Source organism: Tyto alba, unplaced genomic scaffold (assembly GCF_018691265.1).
Source record: "Tyto alba isolate M040663 unplaced genomic scaffold, T.alba_DEE_v4.0 Super-Scaffold_10, whole genome shotgun sequence".
Lineage (NCBI taxonomy): Eukaryota > Metazoa > Chordata > Aves > Strigiformes > Tytonidae > Tyto > Tyto alba.
This window is the reverse complement of record NW_024881262.1, coordinates 18,286,996-18,307,135: the sequence shown is the minus strand read 5'-3', so window position 1 is coordinate 18,307,135 and position 20,140 is coordinate 18,286,996. Positions and strand designations below refer to the sequence as shown.

Genomic DNA, 20,140 nt, shown 5'->3' with positions numbered 1-20,140 from the left:
ACGCTTACTGATGGGCAACAAGCACTACGAACCCGCAATTATTCATGTTCTAAGTTAAAGTATCTTATTTATCTCATTTTACAAAATTAGTAGGGGTGACATTAATCCTGACAGCATGCTTACAAAAAAAAAAAGGGTCCATTAGAATATCACAACGTGACAGTATAGAAATTTTAAGGCAATTACCACATTGAAAAGACAAAGAACACACGGTAAAGATCTAGATATCTGGAGACAACTTCATACTACTTTCAGGACAAAATTAAAACTTTCCATTGTATAATAGCTTCTTACCTGATGGGTTAACCTTTGTGTAAGCAGTGGCAAAGAATCTGCCACAAAGTGAAACTCATCAGGTGTTATACTCTGGCAGCAGTTGGCAGCAATAGCTAGTGCATTCCTCTGTGCATTTATACTGAAGAATTCCAGATACAGCAAACAGTCTGCCAACCCACCCTATAATAAAATCAACAAACATTTTCACTCTCAGTACTGCTGAAAATCACAGAAACTTGTTTTCTTATTTCATCTTCACAGAAGATGACCAAGATGGAGAACCAGTAGAGGTAAAAGTGTTTTCTTTTGTACTTACTGCCTGCAGAATGGCTTTACTATGCCTGCGCGATAACATCTCCAGGGCAGTAAGCGCCTGCTCTGCCACATCAATGCACTGAATAACTTGCAGCTACAAGAAAACAAGAAATCTTGTAGATCAATTTCTAAATCAGTTTGTAGAAGTAATAATTTTCATTAACACTTGGACAGTTAGCCCGTACTAAGACACATATGCTAATGCAGCAGCACTGCTAGCTGTATTCAAGCTAGCCAAGCTGAGGCTAGATCAGTTATATAGCTACTGCAGGAGTTACCAGTTTGTATAATTACACAATATCTTTGCAATACCAATCAGACAAAGTTCTCAGTGAATCAGATAGTGCTTTTCAGTAAAGGTACAAAGAGTAAACCTGTTTCTAAAAGCTCTGCATGCATTATGTGTTATGTTGTAAGCTATGAAGATAAGCCATTATCTTAAGGGTATATCCTGAAGTTAAATCAAAAGATAAAATCCTCTCTGATTACTTTAACGTTGGTTTGATTTCATTTTACCTTTTCCAAGAAGACAGGAATTGCATCTACCACTACAGCAGATGATCTGGGAAGTGCTTCCATCATATACGTTAAGGCCCGACACGCATGGTTCATCTATTAAATATACAGATATTTTAAGTTCAGATGATGTATTTTTGTATTTCAAAAAATTTGTTTAACATCAAAAATCACTTACAATGTCAAAATTGTGCTCCATTTGCAGCAATGTTATCTGTTTAAAAAAAAAAAAAATTAGTAAAAAGTATCTAGGTATTAACATGAAAAAGGGCACAAATTAGTATTGTAGCTTTTGACTCAGGACTCTAAATTCTGGGAAAAGTTTGAAGAGAGCCACCATCTATTCTTGAGCTATTAAAGAATAGGGCTATAAAAAATTAGCAAAACATGCCCTCAAAACCAAATAATGAGATATATAGATAGATACACATACATACACATATATATAAGAATATATAACAAATTAAGAATATTCTATTTAAGCAAGATATTGAGTGAAATATTGTATCCTCCAACAGAAACATGAAATTTAATCTTTACCAAAGCTGGTACAACACTCTTGACTGGAAATCCTCCTAATGTTTCTTCATTCCCCATGACCAACAGCTGGCACATCTCAATCACTGCCTGTAGTTGCTGACTTTCATCAGTGGCTTGGAGACCTTGTAAAAGCTGTTGGGCTTTAGAACCTAGATATTCAGAAAAAACGATTAGGAAAGAAGATATTAGAAAACATAAGTGTTCAAGGGAACTGTTATGCTATACTTCTGTCAGAGTGGAAGACAAGAGATAGTTTGTTTTCCTCTGTATTTGTAGTGTCACTTCCTTTCCCTGTCATAAAAAGGGGGGGATAGGAAAGGGAGGCAAAAATCTCACTCTTGGCTGTCTTTCCAGTGCAGACTGGTCAGCACAGGGAGTTCATCACACTGCTCACCATACTCATCTTGCCAACCTACAGCAGGTGCCAGAACCCACACCACTCCACCTTTATAAAGCAAAGGATTTTTCAACACACACCCTGCATAACAGAGTAACATGGAGTATCCATGAGACCCCATCCTCTTCTTGGCAGGCAGTGTAACAGGCTGCCTTTGGCTCTCCTGAGAAGCCAGACAGACTTGGACTAGAAGATACACATCTTATCCAGCTGCATAATGCAGGCATGGTGGAACAAGACTAAGGACCCATGTTGTTACTGACGCACTATCTGAAAGAAATTATTTCTGTCTGAAACCCAAGACACTTTTGAAACTATAAACAACATACCTTAGAACTGACATCTACTAATAGTTTTAAAGCTAGCTTAAGCATTTGTTTAAAGCTAGCAAAAAACCCAAAGAAGTTGGAGAGGTCTATTGTTAAGCAGCCCATCATGCAAAAGAAAAAGATAATGAAGGGGTGAAAAGGCAAGAACCCTCCCTTCCCCACCTAGAAGGGAACATTAAGATGCCCCAAAAAAGAAAAAAGAAGAAAAATGGATAGTGCAAATTTCTCTTCTTTATAGGAAGACAAGCAAATTAATATTGTTGAACAGTGGTCTAACACTATCATGACATACAAATCTCCAACATGTAAAATACGATATTAAACTATGAAGCTAATACAAATATTAGAATTTACTAGTGGCTGAATTCTACCAGTCTGGAAGTGGAAAGAATTAAGTCAAATTAGACAAACTTTGCTTACTAGCTCCACTTCCAATTGTCCTGTGGAAGAGCTGCGACATCCGAGGACCAAGAGGGCCAAACAGGTGAGGAGGAAGACCCCTAGCCTCTAATAGAGCTAAAAGCAAACAGAGGATAACAGCCATTGTCAAAGCTTCTACATATATTTTTAAAAGCTTAAATTCCATGATGCTATAATTTAAGACTACTAGAATTTTGATACTTTAAGAAAGAAGAGTTAGGATTAGATGACTCCAGCTGCCTCAATTTCTAAAAAACACCGGAAAGATGACCTTTAGGGAACAAAAAAAAAAACCTAATTTTTGTATGCATCAGAGCATTAAGACCCTTTAAGAAGTCACCCACTGAGTTTCAAGAGTTACACATTTCACAGAAGAAATCTGGTCTACTAAATTGTTTCAAGTCTAGATCTAGAAGAGCAGATATACCAGACTGCAATTTCACATCTGAAATCAAACTACATAAAATAGGTTAAGCTTTTCTTCATGTTTTCAGAAACTGAGTGGCACTATTAATCTGAAAAAATGACACTGAAAAAAAGGTTCACAGCTTTATTTGCTAATGAGCAGGAGAGGGAAGAACTCTGATATTACGTTGGGTTTTGTTTTGAACACTTTTCAGTAATGTTACTTAAGCTAGACTAAGTGGGTGATTCTGATTTTTATTGTAGCAACCATGACTACTGCTGATCAGAGTAACATTTAATAGTAAAAATCAATTTCGCTCAATATTCCTAATGCATACCTATGCTTACTGAGGACTACAAGCAAGCGAACTGATAGTGACACAGCACTCATTTCCACATGAAATATCCAGATTAACCGAAGCCTGTCATTTGCAAGGGAAACCATTATCTCAAACTACTTGCAACGTAGTGGCAAAATCATTAAAACAGTTGCAGGACATGCAAACTGTGTTTATACCTGTCTGTACTTCCAGGTTTTGAGAAACCTGAATCCTTTAGTCCAAGCACAAAAAGCAAGCATCTTAAGAACATTTAGATTTCGTTTGGTCAAAGCTTACAGCAACACGGGTATCAATGACAAGCATAAAAAATGTTATCCAGAAGCAGGCAGAGTACCAGTAGGCCTAACCTGGCTTGTCAGCTGAAAACATTCTTGCCAAGACTTATTTTCATATTTGAGCTTATACACTTAATAGGACTGAGTTCTCAATGCTCTCCCCTCACTTCCTCCTGAGAAATCATCATTAGTGGTATATTATACACCATGTAAATGAGTAAGGACACTATGCCATCCCCTCCAGACATTACTTCCCAGCTCTTGCATCTTCAGTGAATTAAGGCTAGTAAACTCCATACTTCAGAACTACTGTAAGCAAAGCAACACATTCACAGAGCGAGAAACAAACTACAGCCTTCCCGCTTCATATAATACAGAATTTGGTAAGTATGGCTACTTGTAGGCTGCAAACCAAAAAATTGAATGTAAATTAACAACAACTTTTATACCTTGTAGTCTTCCCATCTCAGAATCATCTGACTCACTTTCTCCAGAGGTTGTCATACCTACAGCCCCAGCAACAGAACTAGAAGCTAAAGAAATAAAATAGACATTATTGCAAGTTACAGTGCCTTTAAAGCTACAAAATTCACATCAATTCCACCATCAAGGAAAGCATCCACCAGAGAGTGCTCTGCATTTAACCCTGTCACCATCATACTTCTGTACAACAGTAACTTTAAATAGACCAGTCTACAAGTCTAATACTTTCCAAAAGCTGAAGGGAGATGCTGTATTAACACAAGGTAATTAATTGAAAAAAAGATACCGCTAGATTAGCAAATTGCCTTTCAGAGAGATTTACCCATATCCTTAGTAAATTTATGCTTTTCTTAATTTTTATAATATGCTTACTTTCCGTTATTTTTGACTTTTTGTACTGACGTAGCTTTAAGTAGAGAACATTTAAGATAGTCTACATTCCACCATAATTGCTGTAAAGCTCCTTTGAACTCACTACTGATTAGGACAGGATGATAAAATTAAGTACCATTTAATAGGACTGTGCAAGTAAGAATATTTAACTTGGTTACAAGTTTCTCCAGTACAGACATGCTTGCAATTTCAACAGAAAACTTATAGAATATTTATGAGTAGTTACAAAAGAGCTCTTACAGGTAAATGCATGCCTTCTGTATTCCGAACAGTTGGGTGTCTCTTTGGTTGGCAGTACAGTAATTTATGTAGCATATTGGATATACTTTGGAGACTACCAAAAAAAGAAAACTGAAACATGTACCAGTCATCCAAGAGAGCAGATTCAAAAGTAAGTGTCCCTCTCACTCAAAAACCTTCCAGAATTATTTCCCAGCTGTACCAGCTTAAATAATTCCTCCCCAGAACTTAATCCATTTAATTATTTTTTAAATGCCAAGAAGTTGATATCAACAACTATACTAAAAATGTTTCAGTTGTAATTTCTTCTTACCTGCAGCTCCCTGGGGAGCCTCATCTGTACGTGCAGCTGAAGAGTTAACTCCATCCTGGTTGTTGTCAGGATCGGCCATCTTCTCCTGTCGGCGAGCTTCAGCTGCTCCTCTTTTGCCCAGGCCAGAGCCTCGCCGACTAAAGATTCAAAAAACAAAGTTTCAGACCGTATGGATTAAGACGGGAGATTTATTAACGTAAGACTACTCAAAACCACAGAACATTTATGCATATCACTACCACGAAGTTCCACAAACTAACTGACTCCTGTAGGAATAAGTCTTGACAAAAATATCCAATCTTTCCCTCCTTGCTCCACACCATGGCAGTGATTTGTTTATACTAATGCATTACAGCTAGGTACTGACATTATACCCTTCAAGATAAGGTAGTCTACTGAAATATAGTAGTCAAAATGAACAAGATGGAAGTCACTGTTAGTTACAAATCACATACGCATTTGAAAAGTTCAATGACAGAGTAACTGTCTTTAAAGGAAGTTCTGAACTGCTGAAAGAACAAAGAGAACTCTGATGTTCAAGTTGGTTTTCAGTGCCAGAACAAGCTTGAGGACACAAGCCTTTTTAAATTTGCCTTTTTAATCACTACTGTCATCACCACTACAAATATATATGCCTATACAGTAAACAGTCAAATTAAAATGCACACTTGACAACAGAATCAGACTTCAGAGGCTTTTTTATGGCATAGAAGAGGGAAAAGAAGTTGTGCTGGAACTACTAAATGTAGCTTAGGTGTAAGAAAAAAAGTAAAGTTGTTAAGGCTTTGTAAATCTAGCTTCAGAATATATGCAGCTACAAAAATTTTTTGCATTACAGTACAGATTTACTCTCCCCTTCATTTAATCTACCAGCTGTTTAAAATTATTAATTCAGGGCTAATTTGCCCCTGCATCAGAAAGTGTATTAAGTACTTAGATATTTGTAGTATTGTTCAGATGCAGCTGCTGACAAGCTGAGTCAGCTTAACAATGTACACTTTTAAAGCAGAGTCGTGTGTGGCACCATAAAGTCTTTCATTTTTCAAAACAGTCGTCTATTATTCATAACGGACAGTAGTTTAGCACTCTCTTTGTGTTTAGTATCTTTTTAAACACCAGTTCCTTAAGGAATAATTACTTAAACATGTGATACTGGCTTTAGGCATTTCTTTCCCTCCACCCCCACAGCTCAGGGCCTTATTGAAGATCTGATGGTGATAAATTCTATGCACTACCCATGCTCTGGTGTACAGAGTAACCCAGCAGGCCTGAAAAGCTACAGCTACTTTCACAATAGCAAAGGAGGAGATAGACAAGGCCAGTTTTCATGCATGAAAATGACATTAATATCAATCCACCACAGTAATCATGTTTCATTATCTTAAGTTTTACCTGGTGCTAGCACAGGAGCCCGTGGTCTTTTGCCGTGTGCTCCGCCGCAAACTGGGGAGCTCAGCAGGTGGTGATTCACTGCGCTTCTTCGTAGATTTTCTTAGACCTGTGTAATATGTAAAGAATTGAGAGTAAATCAGTCTTTAAATACACAGCAGTTCTACAAAGAAATTAAACTTCTGCAAACAGGAAACTTATGTGAAAGAACAGCTTCTACATAAGAACCACAACAAGCCAACATCAGCTTTTAGTCACCTTACACTTAACTGCTATACCAGTAAAAGAAAGGTTCAGATATTTACTTTTACTCATTATTTTGAATTAAGTAATACTAAACTCAAAGCTGTTACCAAGACACCTTTTCCTAACCTACACACTATAATTACAGAAGAGCTTGTCTTTCTCATGCTGAACACATATCACATTATGGGATACAAAGTTATTACTTCCACATGTTGATGTTCAAAACACTTAAAACAAAAGAAGACGCTTTAGCTTTAGATAGAGAGAAAAAGAAATCACACTGAGGGGGGAGGGCAGTGGTGGTTGCATCTGTTTTCCCACACCTCCAAGTAAATATGTGCAGCATAAACTCAATCATCTTCACTAGCTGAATCGTAATTTTTAGTCAGCTTTATTCCTATTACTATGGCTTAAGAGTAACTGCCTTAAATCAAAACCATGCTCCCCTCCAGGAGTTAAGCACTGACAGTGTTGAGATCTGTCATATGTATTCTTCGTGTTCCTATTTCAACTACATCCCTTCAATCCCTATCACTGTCAAAAGGTCTTCCCTTAAGCCAAATAACCAAGCACATGTTCACAGCTTTGGAAAAGGAGTTGTCAAATTTTCAATTTAGAAGGATTTTCACTGTTGAAGACTAACCCAACTGATATTAATTTGCTCTAAGTCATAACATCAGAACAATGGCTTTATAACTCACCACGGAACCAGGTAAATTTTAAACATAAAAGCCCCATACAATACAACATTATAATATGATGAACAAGCTTACTATCAGGCTGAAATATCCCACAACAGCTTCCAAACCAGAAGGCTGATAATTATCATGTCAAAAATTAAAAATCCTTATCAGGTCCAGCTTTACATTTCATTCCCTGACTCTAAAAGAGAACCCCATAACATACAATTTAGACATATTATTACTACAACAGATGTAATTCTGAAAAGATGAGAACGTTAGATCACTGCTCCCTCTTCTGGTAACAAAGCAGACCTAAAACATTTTTAAATGTGCAATGTTTTTGAGCACATTACCTATCAAACTGGCTTCTATTTCCTTAACCTTAAAGCATTCCAGGAATGCTGAGCTGAGGTACTGAGGGATAAAGTGATAACTATGCAGCTTCTGACTGGATATTTAATGGAAAAGGGAAACTGATCTGGAAAGCTATTACTAACCTGCTCAATAGCCTGTCCTTTCAAACACTATACTATATTTGACCCAGAAACACAATGCTCTGTGCAGTTAAGTTACATGCAGATGAAGGTTAACCTGATATTCATATATTTACCACACACCTCACCAATTCGGGAAACCTGGAAACCTTAAGAAAACAAGAAGGTTCTGTATTTAACAGCCACCAAGCACTGAACTGAAACAGGCCAGTCACATTTTCAGATGGTTTGTACATATTGAATAAAACATGTAACTTTCAAACATTCAAAAAGGCAGTGGCATTTTTATTATATGTGCTTTCAAACCAAAAATTTAATTTGAAGTTGCTATAACAGAAATACACAATGACTTCAACTCCATTTACATACAGTAAGACACTTGGGGGGGCGTGTGGGAAACGATGAAAAAAAAAAAGCACATTATAAAGTAGAGATACAAGACAAAATCAGTTTGAAATAGTTGTAGCAAGATCCTATGCCATACCTATCTAAGTTTCTCAAGTACTATAAGTGCACAGATACAACACAACTCCCCTCATAGCTGGTTATATTTCACAACAAAAAATGCATGCTTTAATGGGCACTAGGTATAGCACTGTATTACTCTACAGATAAAATGTGTTTACCACTCTGGGTTCATATTACGTGTAAGGAAAAGTAGGCTACTTGGTACCTACAACAGTACGGTGAAATTCTAAGTGAGGTGTACTTTTGCCTTACATTTAGAAGAATAAATTAATCACCTTGTTACACTAGAGTTCGCTGGAAAAAAAATACACAAATACATTTTAATTCTTTATATCAGCATGGCACTTACTACTTCAAATCTGTGGATACTCATTTTCAAGTAATCAGACCTAAACATTAAGTAACTTTGTATCAGCTTAGTAATAGGCTATCAATGAGACACAACACATCCACTGCAAGTGAAGTGAGATTAACTTAACTTGTATCAAAAAAGGATTTCTGCTAAGGGCAAAGGCTTCAGAGAACAGCAGAGCTAGTTTAACATCTTACTGTTGTTTAACAGTATGATAAACTCACTCATGTCTTGCTGTCCCCAAACCAATCCCAAGATGCACAAAGTGCACGCTTGATGCACACTTTCTTGTTCCATCACTGTTCTGCCAGTTTGGTGAGCTGAGCTTGCTTAACACAGGTCAGATGAGCACAGACACCATGAAGCAGTAGAGCAATGAAGCTATGAAACGGGTTGTTCTTTTCTGCAAGAGGCATTAAATTAGCTGAGCCATCTCTTTAAACTGAATTACCTCAATACATGGGTTTTACGGAATGTAAAAAGTTTGCCAGTTACCGCTTGGTGGATGAGCTGCAGAATACTTCACAGCCTGAGCACTCAGAAGACCTGATCTCATTTTTTTCCTGCTGCTCAGGACAAATGTTCTACTTGTCTGATCTTTTAGCATGTTTTTCTTCCCAAGTCTTTACTTCTCTACCTCAGATGTATTTACCCAATCACATATACAAGCTTCCACCTCCCTCTATTAATTTCAAAGGCTAAAAAGGAAGTGAACAAAGACTTCACAGAGCTTGTTCCTTTCTGCTGGAATGCCACTCTGTGCCCTTAAAGTTCATTGTTTAAGAAGGCTTCTTAAGTCAATCCTACCACCTGCATCTTTTGCAAATACTTTGCATCTTCCCAATACCTTAAAGCTCAGGAATGCTAATTTCTTCAGCATAGGACTGAACCTTCTGCCTTTCACTCACATTATTGTCAAAATTTCATCTCCCCCTTAGCAGGCTGCCATCATGGCCTCCCAACTGAGAAGTTGCAGCAGGCTAAGAGCCACAAGCCTTCACTGGTAAATGGGGCACAACCAGCAGAGAGATGGGATCAGATGGCCTGTGGGCTGCGTGTCAAAGGAAAGCCCCAGTCATACTGCCAGACAGACAACAAGGGCTTTCAGGGGAACTAGATTGATGCTCATCACCAGCAGTTGTTTATTTAGCACTATTTCTGTAATATAGAGAGTTATCACCAAGAGATCTGTTTCAAAGAGCTTGTAGAAGTTAACAGAGATGGACTTTCAATAAACCAAAAGAAAATTACGTTTAAGTAGTCCATATTCAGCAACTGCTAAAACTGCAGATGTAAACTTCAGAATGAGAACAGAGGCATACGCTTCCTTACGGCAAACAGGTATATTGCTTATGCCCTGACATCATACTATTTGCATGCCAAACACTCATGTTAATGACTCAGAAGGAAGAGAGACCCAAACAGGCTAAACCTGAAACAGCACAGCCAGCCTAACAAAATATAAAACAAGTGGAAAAAACAAAACAAAACAAAAAACAACCACCACCAACAACAAAAACCCAACACCCATAAGATTACCTTCACATTTAAGTGTGTTTACTGGTCAGCATTCTTTTTTAAAGGCATTTTTTGTTGCATGAAAGAAACAAGTTTTGAATGCAGCTGAACTACATTCACTTATTTAAGTCTGAGTGTATCACCCAAGCCAAAACAAAGTTAGTCAAACTTTCACAGTCCGTAACCTGGAAAACTCTTTATTTGCAGCTCAAAGATAATCAGTAGAGACTTACTTGTTAGTACTAGAAGTTTAGACTTCAGATTGAATCCTGTGTTGGGCTGTTCTCATAATGACACAATAAAGATAGGATGAAAATAGCTGTGGCAGGGAAAGGCAAGACAACCTCCTTTCACTCTAATACTCCACTATTCTCCCTCAGTACCAACTCAGACAGCCCCAGCTCTTAACTATAGCCCCACACAGCCCATCACCACAATTAAACCAAGTATCTCTGAGCTAGTCATTTCCTAAATCCACAACTCTAAGGCTCTAATGACCATCATGCAGACTGTGTCACCCACAATCCCAAATAAACTACTTCAAAGCTATTTTCAGATTTTCTCCCCCACCTCTGCCAAATTCCTTGAAGCCAGGAGTTATGCACCATTCACGCTCTATGTTCATCTTGACGTGGCTTTCCAGTGTATCCCAATAACCGCTCCAGCACCCCACCCCCCCAAATCTTAAAAGTATTTAGGTAGAGGCTTGGCAGTCAGGGACAGCTACCCTAAATTATTGTGCTCTCAGCACTCTCAGCCATCATTACCAGCTTCTTCCTACTTAAGTGCCACAAGACACTACACAAAGGGCAGTAGAGATTTCCCCTCCTTAAATATGGAGACATAACTAAGCTTGTTTTGATATTGGTACATGATCAGTGAGATAACCTGATTTGCAACATTTTAAAAGCCCCTACAAATTATAGGACTTGGATGTGAAATCAGTCAGATCAATAAAGCGAAACAAGAAACTTGCTTTGTTTTTCCCCTCCCATCAAGAAATATTAGGTACAAAAAGAGAGGTGCAAAACTTTAGCCTGATTTTATTCTTCCAACAAATTCTACAGCTGTTATTCAGTGATGTCACTGCTCAGTTACACAGACCGTGTAGTTGAAGACTCTGAAAGTCACCTTGTCTGCATTTAACACCTATTAATTATCCAGTGAGGACTGGACAAGAAACCTCAGGGTATTTCCCTCCAACACGTGAAAAGCTTCTGCAAAGGTAGCAAGCATGTCTCTCATCCTTCTCTTCAGTAAACCAGCTGAGCTCTTCTAGTTTTTCCTTCAAAGATCACAACTATTAATATTTCTTCATGTAATTCCTGAACTGCAATACCCAGAAGTGAACAGCACTGCATTTAGAGATATGACTGAACCAGAATCTCCTCTCTCCTCCCATTTCTCTTCCTAAAAGTACTCCTCCCCTTCATTTTTCCTGAAGTTTTTACAGCTCCTTGGAGTTATGTTTGCATGTTTGTTTTTTTGTTTATATCCCACTAGTTCTATAAGCCCTAATGCAAACCTCTTCGAACACCTGTTTCATATTATACCCTTATACAAGCCTACTGAGTTTTAGCTTTCACTTTCTACACAGGATTACTATGACTTCCAAAGACATGGTCCCAGGCAGAGGGGCATACCCCTCAATAATTTAATCTAGATCACTGTTTGCCTTACTGCTTTAGAAAGATTTAAGGGTGTTAATATTTGTGTGAAAAAAGCCCTACTTCTGTTCCCTGTACTAGCTTGTTACAGAAAATAAATTTGAACTTACCCATTCTTCCTTAAAAACCTACCCTGAAGGTTTATTTTCTTAGTATCTTCTTGACACTTCTCAGCATTATTCAAAATGCATATTTCGTTAAATATATTTCAAATTTGCCCCGCTATTTTTAGTTAGTGAAGCTGTATAACAAATAAGTTATCTTCCCTTTTTTTAAAAAAAGGGCTAAACTAACAATAGTTACTATTGATTTCAAGATCACTTCAATCTGTTGTCAAAGACCTCTAAGGCACTATTTGAAAAGCTGAGACCATTTGCAAACACCACAGCTTAACACTTCTAGGTTGAGTTGTTACTCTTAATGATATTCAGTATAATCACTTTGATCAGTGATAGTATAACCACCACTGGAATAAGTTTTGCTGTAAGATATAGTAAAATAAAGAGGCATTAGACATTTTGGACTTCCTACTATCACCTGTTAGTACTTTTTTTTTCTCCCCTCAAATTGGGATGCCATCTAGAGAAAGTAACTTTAACCCTCTACTGAGTCTAGAAATGTCTCTCCACCACGCTTTGTGCCCCTCACCAGTGATCTTTTTATAAATACACACACCCCCACTCCTACAGTCCATACCAACTTGGTTTTGTGACATCTACTTGAATGTTTTAGCTCAAATTAAGTTTATCGTTTTTGCAAAAGATGACTTTCAGGTCATGGAAGAGCTAAAGCTACTCAGGCTAGCTTTCTCAGTATGTTCTTTGTGGAGACAATTTAGGCTCATATTCTCAATGCTGTTTTTCAAGCTACTCAACACACACACCCCTTAACATTGTGCTATCCCACCCTTCCCCTTCTCGCTCCTTGATGGAGTTTTGTAACTTGTCACATAAATTACTCTGCTTTCACCTTCTCATTGTTCACCTGTTGGAGGCAAATTCTTTCTCCTCCCTGTTGCTTTTCTTCACTGCTAACAAGTTGCCAGCAACAAGGACAGACTTAGCTAAGAACTTGTTGGTCAGTCCCATTCTTGCCCAACTCCTACCCACTTCCCCTTCAATCCACCCTGTACAAATTCACAGTTTTTACTCTGAAATTCATCACCCGGTAATTCTTGAGCCGTGGAGCAGGTAGATAAAATCTCGCTATAAAGTAACTCCTCTTCCCAATGCCATTCTTAGTCAATTAGGTTAGGTCATTCCAGAATCAATACTCCAGTCATGCTAATTATCCAAAACAAGCTTGTTAGTTCAATTAAATCTATTTTGATTATACAGGAAGACACCCAGTTGCTCTTGTTTATTTCACATGTTTCCTGCACTAGTATTAACTATAGACATGCCCCAGCTGGGACTGGCTACTTGTGATCAAATCTAGATAAAGGAACAACTGTAAGGAAGCTTAGGAATCCAGCTTCTTACATTAAGTTTTAGATAATACACTTTGTAAGTAAATCATACAGTACACAAAGGCAGCATAATGCATTTCAGAAAAATTTTGTTCAAGGCAACAGAGCTATAAGCATATCTGCACACTAGCAAGCAGGTGTTCTGCTTGGAGACAACCTGTATTTCTTAGTGACAATGTCCAAGAACAGTACCTGTTACTCAAATTCAGCATAGAGGATATGTTTTGTTAGAACAATTTTAAAGAAGGTAACTAACATTGCAGGCATTAGATACACCAGGTTTAAAGTATCAGTGTTCTTAAAGTAACATCAGAGATTCTCATAGTAACAAAAAATCAGGAAAGTGGGCTTTAAACAGGAAACCCCGTTTTATCTACTCATTTTCCAGCATTTATTGTTCCTACTTCAAGACAGAAAATTTAAGAAATGAGAAAAAAAATCTGACAGCAGGAACATAATGAAGAGAGTTTTATAACATATATGTCCCTCCCATCACAATAACCAACTATTTTGCATAGCTTTATTTTTAAAATTGATTTGCAAGACAGAGAAGCAACTTAAGCTTATAGAACACTGACTGTACTTAAATAATTTGCTTTAGCTGCATATAGCTTCAGTCACAGCTTTACTTAAAAGCTCAGAACACACTAAAAGTTAATTTAACTAAGAAAAATCTCTAGAAGCCTGAAAACAATGTAGCTATTAGTTTTGAAGACTATTTTAAAACATACATGCTTATTCTTCCACAGATGAACAACTTACTTGCTAGCTTAGCCTGTAGTCCTGAAGGTCCAGGTTTTGATGTCTCTGACTTAGAAGAGCCTGGTAGAGACAGTTTTGTTTTAGGGAGACTGACTTTTGGGCTGAATCGAGCAGCCCAGTCAAACTTTGAAGAGCCACCTGTTTTACTCTGTTCTTTGTCCCGGCTACTTCTTCTTGGACTGGGGCTGGATGCAGAACGGGAACGTCTAGCCTTATTCTGGTCCTTTCCCTGTTTCACTCTGGCACCCTGAGGAACAGTAGAAGAAGCAGAGGCAACAGCAGAAGAGGAAGAAGATGTGGAAGCTGAAGAAGAAGAATCAGTGATGGTGTTACACCCAGCTTTGGCTGAGGTCACCGATTTTGAAGCCAGCTTGGAGAGTTTTGCTGACTTCTCTTCAGCGCCAGTTGATTCAACTGCTGAACCACTCTTTATACAAGACAGATTCTCTGTCCTTTTCCTTTTCTGACTTCGGGAGCTACCAGCAGCTCCACCCTTTCTGGTGTGAGCCTTGCTTGTTGATGGCAATTGTGTGGACTTCGGCTGTTCTTGGTCTAAGTGTCTTCTCTTAGATTTAGTATGTGGCTTGTTAGTTTCCAAGGAAGTTTCAGTGTGTTGAAGTGCTTTGGGTTTTTTAGCAGAGCTAGGAGAATTGGTCCTCCTGTAATCTGGACTAGCACTGCGTTTAACTCCTCGAGAATTGTCTTTCTTAGGCACTTGCCCCGTTTTTTGCTTTTCTGAAGTATTGACTCTCTCTGGATCTTCTTGTTGTGGTATTAAAACAGCAGATGAACTACAGCCTCTGTAGAAGTAAGCAGGAACAGTGTTAGTGTTGAACTCAAGAAACAACACAGTTGCAACAGTTTTGCAAGACAAATGTCAGCATTCTCTAATAATAAAGGAAACCACATGTAAGAAACACTGTTGATGATTGAAATTTACATTGAAAGAAGAAAAAAAAAAAACATGCTTGTATGAGAATATTCATATTGCAAATGTTTGCTAGCATGAAAACTAAAATAAACTGCAAAATAAAAGCACAGTACACTGCTTTTTTTGAAGAAGGAGATACGAGATAACCTGGATAGATTTTACCATCTGATTATTTTTTTTAATAGTTATGTTGAAGTGATTAAAAAGAACAAAAAAAAAAACCTCAAGCCATGAAGCTATTATCTGAATGTTTGAAAAGTTCCACAAGAGAGTAAGGAGTGTTCAGTAATGCATAACTAGTTATAACTGGATTCTAGTTCATGGAAGGCTCTTAGAAGGATGGTTTCTCAATCTTGAAACTGAGATAATTAAACACAAAAAAGACAAAATTCTCTTCTACTTGATTGAAAACTGTTCCAGTGTGTATATAGCAGAAGCATATGAAGAGCAGACAAAACATGACCGAGATGATTACCGTGAACACAGGCATACTTTGTATTATTACATGTTTCAATTAATATTAGACATTGCCTAGAACTCCTGGGACAATCTTCCCCCAACATAAAGTGGGAAAATGCAAGAAAGATCTTGCAAGTATTCCAGGACTAGTTATGCAGAAGTCTTTTCCTCCCCATCACTGATGGAATGCTCTTAGTTGGTGAATTCGAAAAACAAAAAACACAAACAGAATGTGAAACTGCAATATATCCACTGAATGCAATACCTAGATTGGTTAAAATCTATTAGTCATATATTTTACAAGAACTCTGTGTAAATAGATATATTATACACAGTTGTGAAGCGCAGATAACACTGGTTAACATATGAATATGAAGAGCAATTACCTTTTAGAAAAGTGTCCTTTGGACTGCTCAGAAGTAGTATTAGACTGCACTTTGGGTGTCTTTGAAATAGATTTTCTACTCTCAGGAGGGCTATGTGCCTTATGTTTTGCCTGCCCTAAATGTGACCTGTCAGCAGAAAGTCAAAACAGAAAGCTATCAGGATTCCGAGATACAGATAGAAACCTGTAGGTGGAATTATTATTTATTTTTTGGAGCATTTACAAAAATTAGGTTACAGCTTGAAATCTTTCCAGATCAACCCCTAACATTAAAGCAGTATTTCCAAAGAATCACCTGGTGTATTTACAATTTGCCACCAGTGTACCTGGATTGTAAAGCACATGATTTTTTAGTAACTTTAAATGAATAAAACATGTTCTCACATCTGAGCTGTGCAGATAAATTAGAATTTTTCTGGTGTGCAAGGTTACCGAATTATTCACTTAATCATTAAGCTAGCACAGTAAGGCACAAAACTAGAGCACTCAAAGACCTCTTCTCAAAAATATATATATACTCATCAACCTCAAGATTCCATGCATTAAAACTTTATCCAGTTATGAGTGTTTACAAGTCTCTCTGCTCTTCAGTTTAAGAAAATCAAATGCTTGGAATGGGAATGCAACCAGTTCCACTTTGTAGAAAAGTTCAACCCTGCCAATTATTTTCTGGCTGCAGATCCAAAAATTCAAAGGATTAAGAGCTGTTTGGTAACAGCTGAGTTCAGAGAAATGACGAAATACTGATGAAGGCATTCAGAGGAGACAGGAAACCTGTGATGTCAAAGGAAGGAATGAGTTTCACATGAATAAACTACAAGAGATCTTCCAAGCATTTTTCAGCTGCATGCAAAAAATGGCTTATTTCATGAGATCTGACTGTAGGACAAAGATCATACTATGCCATCGATAAAATTTAAGTCTTAAGTTACATCTTCACGTATTCCACATCTATCTTCAAAACCAATCAGAATTACCATGTGCAAGACTCAGAAGAGACAGCTCACCAGCACGTAAAGCAGCACAGTATAAACAATTGCTAAGGCAAGAGACATCTCACTTGTTTTACTTCCCTGGATAATACACACTTGACTCAGCTGTCCCCAGGGAAACTCTACTGCTCATATCCTACCTATACAGAACCCCAAGCACCACTAACCTTTATGAAACCTCAAACTAGCGTAGTATTAATGGTGGAAGAAGCTATGTTTCAAAATTGAAGAACTGCTCATGATATGCTTATATGCTATTAAGCTAGGCTATCTAGTCCTTTGAGTTGAGCTATGCAAGCATCTTTGAATCATACAGGGGAAGGGGAGAAATGCAGACTTCATATTTAAGTGTCTTGCTCTAACCCATGATCCCAAACATCAAAAGGTTTAGGCCAAAAGAATAAGTGGAAGATGTAGAAGAGTTCCACAAGCTTTAAAGTAGCTACTTCCAAGCAAATATCAGAAATCTAGTAGCAAAGGCCGAGCTAAGTCTGCTACTGACCAGAAAGTTCCACAATCCTCTTATGGATTTCAACACCAACTGAAACACAAGCCCTAGTAGGAAAAAAGTAACAAGTCTATTCACATAAGTAATAGCCAAATGTTAAATTGCTTATACAGTTGAAATGCTAACAATTTGGTAGTATGACTGTTTTTCTTTATTACTTTGGAAGAAAAGAAAGGGTGAGAAGTTCTCACTTAGTCAGTTACTCAAACTGATGAATACACCTAGACAGAACATACTCAAAATATTTTCCAGGGTTCATCTTTCTAAGAGCATAGCAGTCTGAAAACATTACATTAACAGCATCTTCTCCATACTCCAGTAACTTGTTTTTATTTCACATACTAGAAGAAATAATTTTTACTATCAAAAGCAACTGAAATAAAACAGTTAGATTTTTAGCTCACAATAGCAAACTCCATCAAGGTAAGCTTGGGAATGTTTCACCTAATACTGCGTGTTTGGATTTTCCTTTTCCCAACAAAAGATTAAGGAGTGAAATTTAATTTTCCCCTTGAAATGTTTTTATTATGGCAGTAACAGAAGTTACTATATAATTTACATTTGGCAGGAATCTCATTTTTTATGTAAGCTAACTGATCAGGCTTCATTTCTTCTGAAGTGTATTTTTAAAGGTTATTTTCCCTTAAAGATTTTTGGTTTGCTTTAATTAGAACTGAATTCAACTTAGTGCTTTAAGTATTCACAGAACACAAGTAATTGAAGATCTTTTCAACTACAATATGGCTAAGCCAATATATCAAAACATCAAGTATTTAAATCTGGCACTGAAGAGCTTCCGCTTGTTCCAGCCTTCGGCCCTTTCACCTCTAAACTCTTCATGTTCTTACAAGTTTTACAAACACAATTTCATACCAATGTCCAATTTATGTGGACCAAAGCTACAACCATATCCCAGGGATTGTGAATATTGTATCATGCAGACTCTTTGCATTTGCTTTATTTTCTTTATCCATCAAACTATCAGTAGAAATAACACCCATAGCCAAAGCAGAAAGGTTAGACTAGAAACATAACGAGTGGGGAGTCAAAATTGATGAGGATTTTTTATTTATTTTATTTTTAAAGACATACTGTGCTCTCACTTCTCATTCTTTGAGTTCAATCATTCACCTTGCATGTGTTACAAACAGAAGGTACACCAGACAATAGCAACTGTACATGCATGTCAGCTAAAAGGAACATGACATTACCTCCCCTTCTCTAAGATTTATTCAACAGCAAGCAGACCGACAGTTTGGAGAAACTGCAAAATTAAGTTAAAAGAACCTTAACCATACACCAACTAATAATTACCATTGACCCAATTTATATTAAGGTTGTGACAGCTTGCTTCAGGTCTCACCGAAAGTTAACTTCCATACAAAGGTACACAGAATAGTCTAATGAGCTAGAAACAAAAAGAGTAATGCTTGGAGAACTAAGTGCTATGAAAGGTACAAGGGCAGCTGCAAGACTGATTCTTGTTAAAGGGTATGAGCTACCTGTACTTTTGCCCATAATTCAAGACTTGTGACTCGTAACCTACCCAGTTACAAGCTCTTTATTCTTTAGCATATCATTCATTCAGAAGGTCCACTTAAATATTCCAGCAACAAGTATTTTGAAAGGCTAAGCTCCTCACTAGTGACAAAAAAAATGATAAGGTAAGTATTTATGACCTTGTGTTTGTCCATTTCCATTTGCAGGGGCAGGACCAGGAAAACTGAGCATTTGCTACATGTTCAAGTGTTGTTTGGGGAGGGGGGATGTTTCTTATTCTTTGTGTGGTGTTTTTTTTTTTCTTTTTTCTTGTTTCTTACCCCTCTTGTCTCCTCCACAACTTCAAGACAATTTCATAACCCATTCCAAGGCTTCAGTTAACTAGGCAAAGCTGTCTGCTGATATACGTTTTAATTCACAAGCAGACACTCAGTTTAGAGTAACACACACAGAAGTTGACAAGTGACCCATCATTTAGTTTGCACTATTCATATAAACAATCTCATGGAAACTGCCAGACCTTAGCTTTTCTCAGCAAAACTATAGAAAGGAACCAACCAGAACCTGTCCTCAAAGAGTTACTCTGTGCATATTAAAAAAATACCTTTTGAAGTTAGTTAATAAAGTGTTTCATCTAGAGTCATGTTCCTCAGCAGCTGAGAGTAAGGTATTAAATGCTTCCAAACATGAAGTCTACAAAACTGAATACCCTTTGACTTCTGTCAAGTGATTTTTTTAAAAAATAAATAGGAATAGCACAAATGAACTAAGCTGTGTAAAAAGCCCTACTTTCCCTCCTCAAATATTCCATCTGTCTTCCTCACCAATGCAAACATTTAGTTTTTATACGTCTCAGGTAAGATGTTAACAGTTACCATCAAGACTGGTCCAAAACCAGATCCTGTTCAGAACAAAAGTAGTATAACTGACAAAAGCATGCTTCTTGCTGTAGTATTTGAAAATGGTCAGTCTAAAGTGTTTTCTAGATTCTGCTTATACCAATGTCCTCTAGGCAGCTAACAGGTATCTCTTATTTCTCATTTAGCTTTCAATCTCAAATGCACAAGAACATGTA

The 20,140-nt window shown here is 37.4% G+C and overlaps 1 protein-coding gene across 5 annotated transcripts in view; it reads right to left on the bottom strand.

Annotated features, from left to right (window-relative positions):
• Positions 1-20,140, bottom strand: part of TRIP12 (thyroid hormone receptor interactor 12) — an 85,174-nt gene that overhangs the window by 29,939 nt on the left and 35,095 nt on the right. For 2 of the 5 annotated variants that reach the window (XM_042793253.1, XM_042793256.1), the window contains exons 3-13: positions 16,067-16,192; positions 14,291-15,090; positions 6,636-6,741; positions 5,244-5,380; positions 4,264-4,347; positions 2,794-2,889; positions 1,648-1,796; positions 1,286-1,321; positions 1,108-1,203; positions 593-685; positions 295-456 (exon numbers count right to left, since the gene is read on the bottom strand). In XM_042793253.1, the coding sequence (XP_042649187.1) occupies positions 295-456; positions 593-685; positions 1,108-1,203; positions 1,286-1,321; positions 1,648-1,796; positions 2,794-2,889; positions 4,264-4,347; positions 5,244-5,380; positions 6,636-6,741; positions 14,291-15,090; positions 16,067-16,192 (1,885 nt within the window). The remainder of the gene's footprint in view (positions 1-294; positions 457-592; positions 686-1,107; positions 1,204-1,285; positions 1,322-1,647; positions 1,797-2,793; positions 2,890-4,263; positions 4,348-5,243; positions 5,381-6,635; positions 6,742-14,290; positions 15,091-16,066; positions 16,193-20,140) is intronic. The other 3 variants (XM_042793262.1, XM_042793266.1, XM_042793260.1) reach the window with 2 other exon arrangements.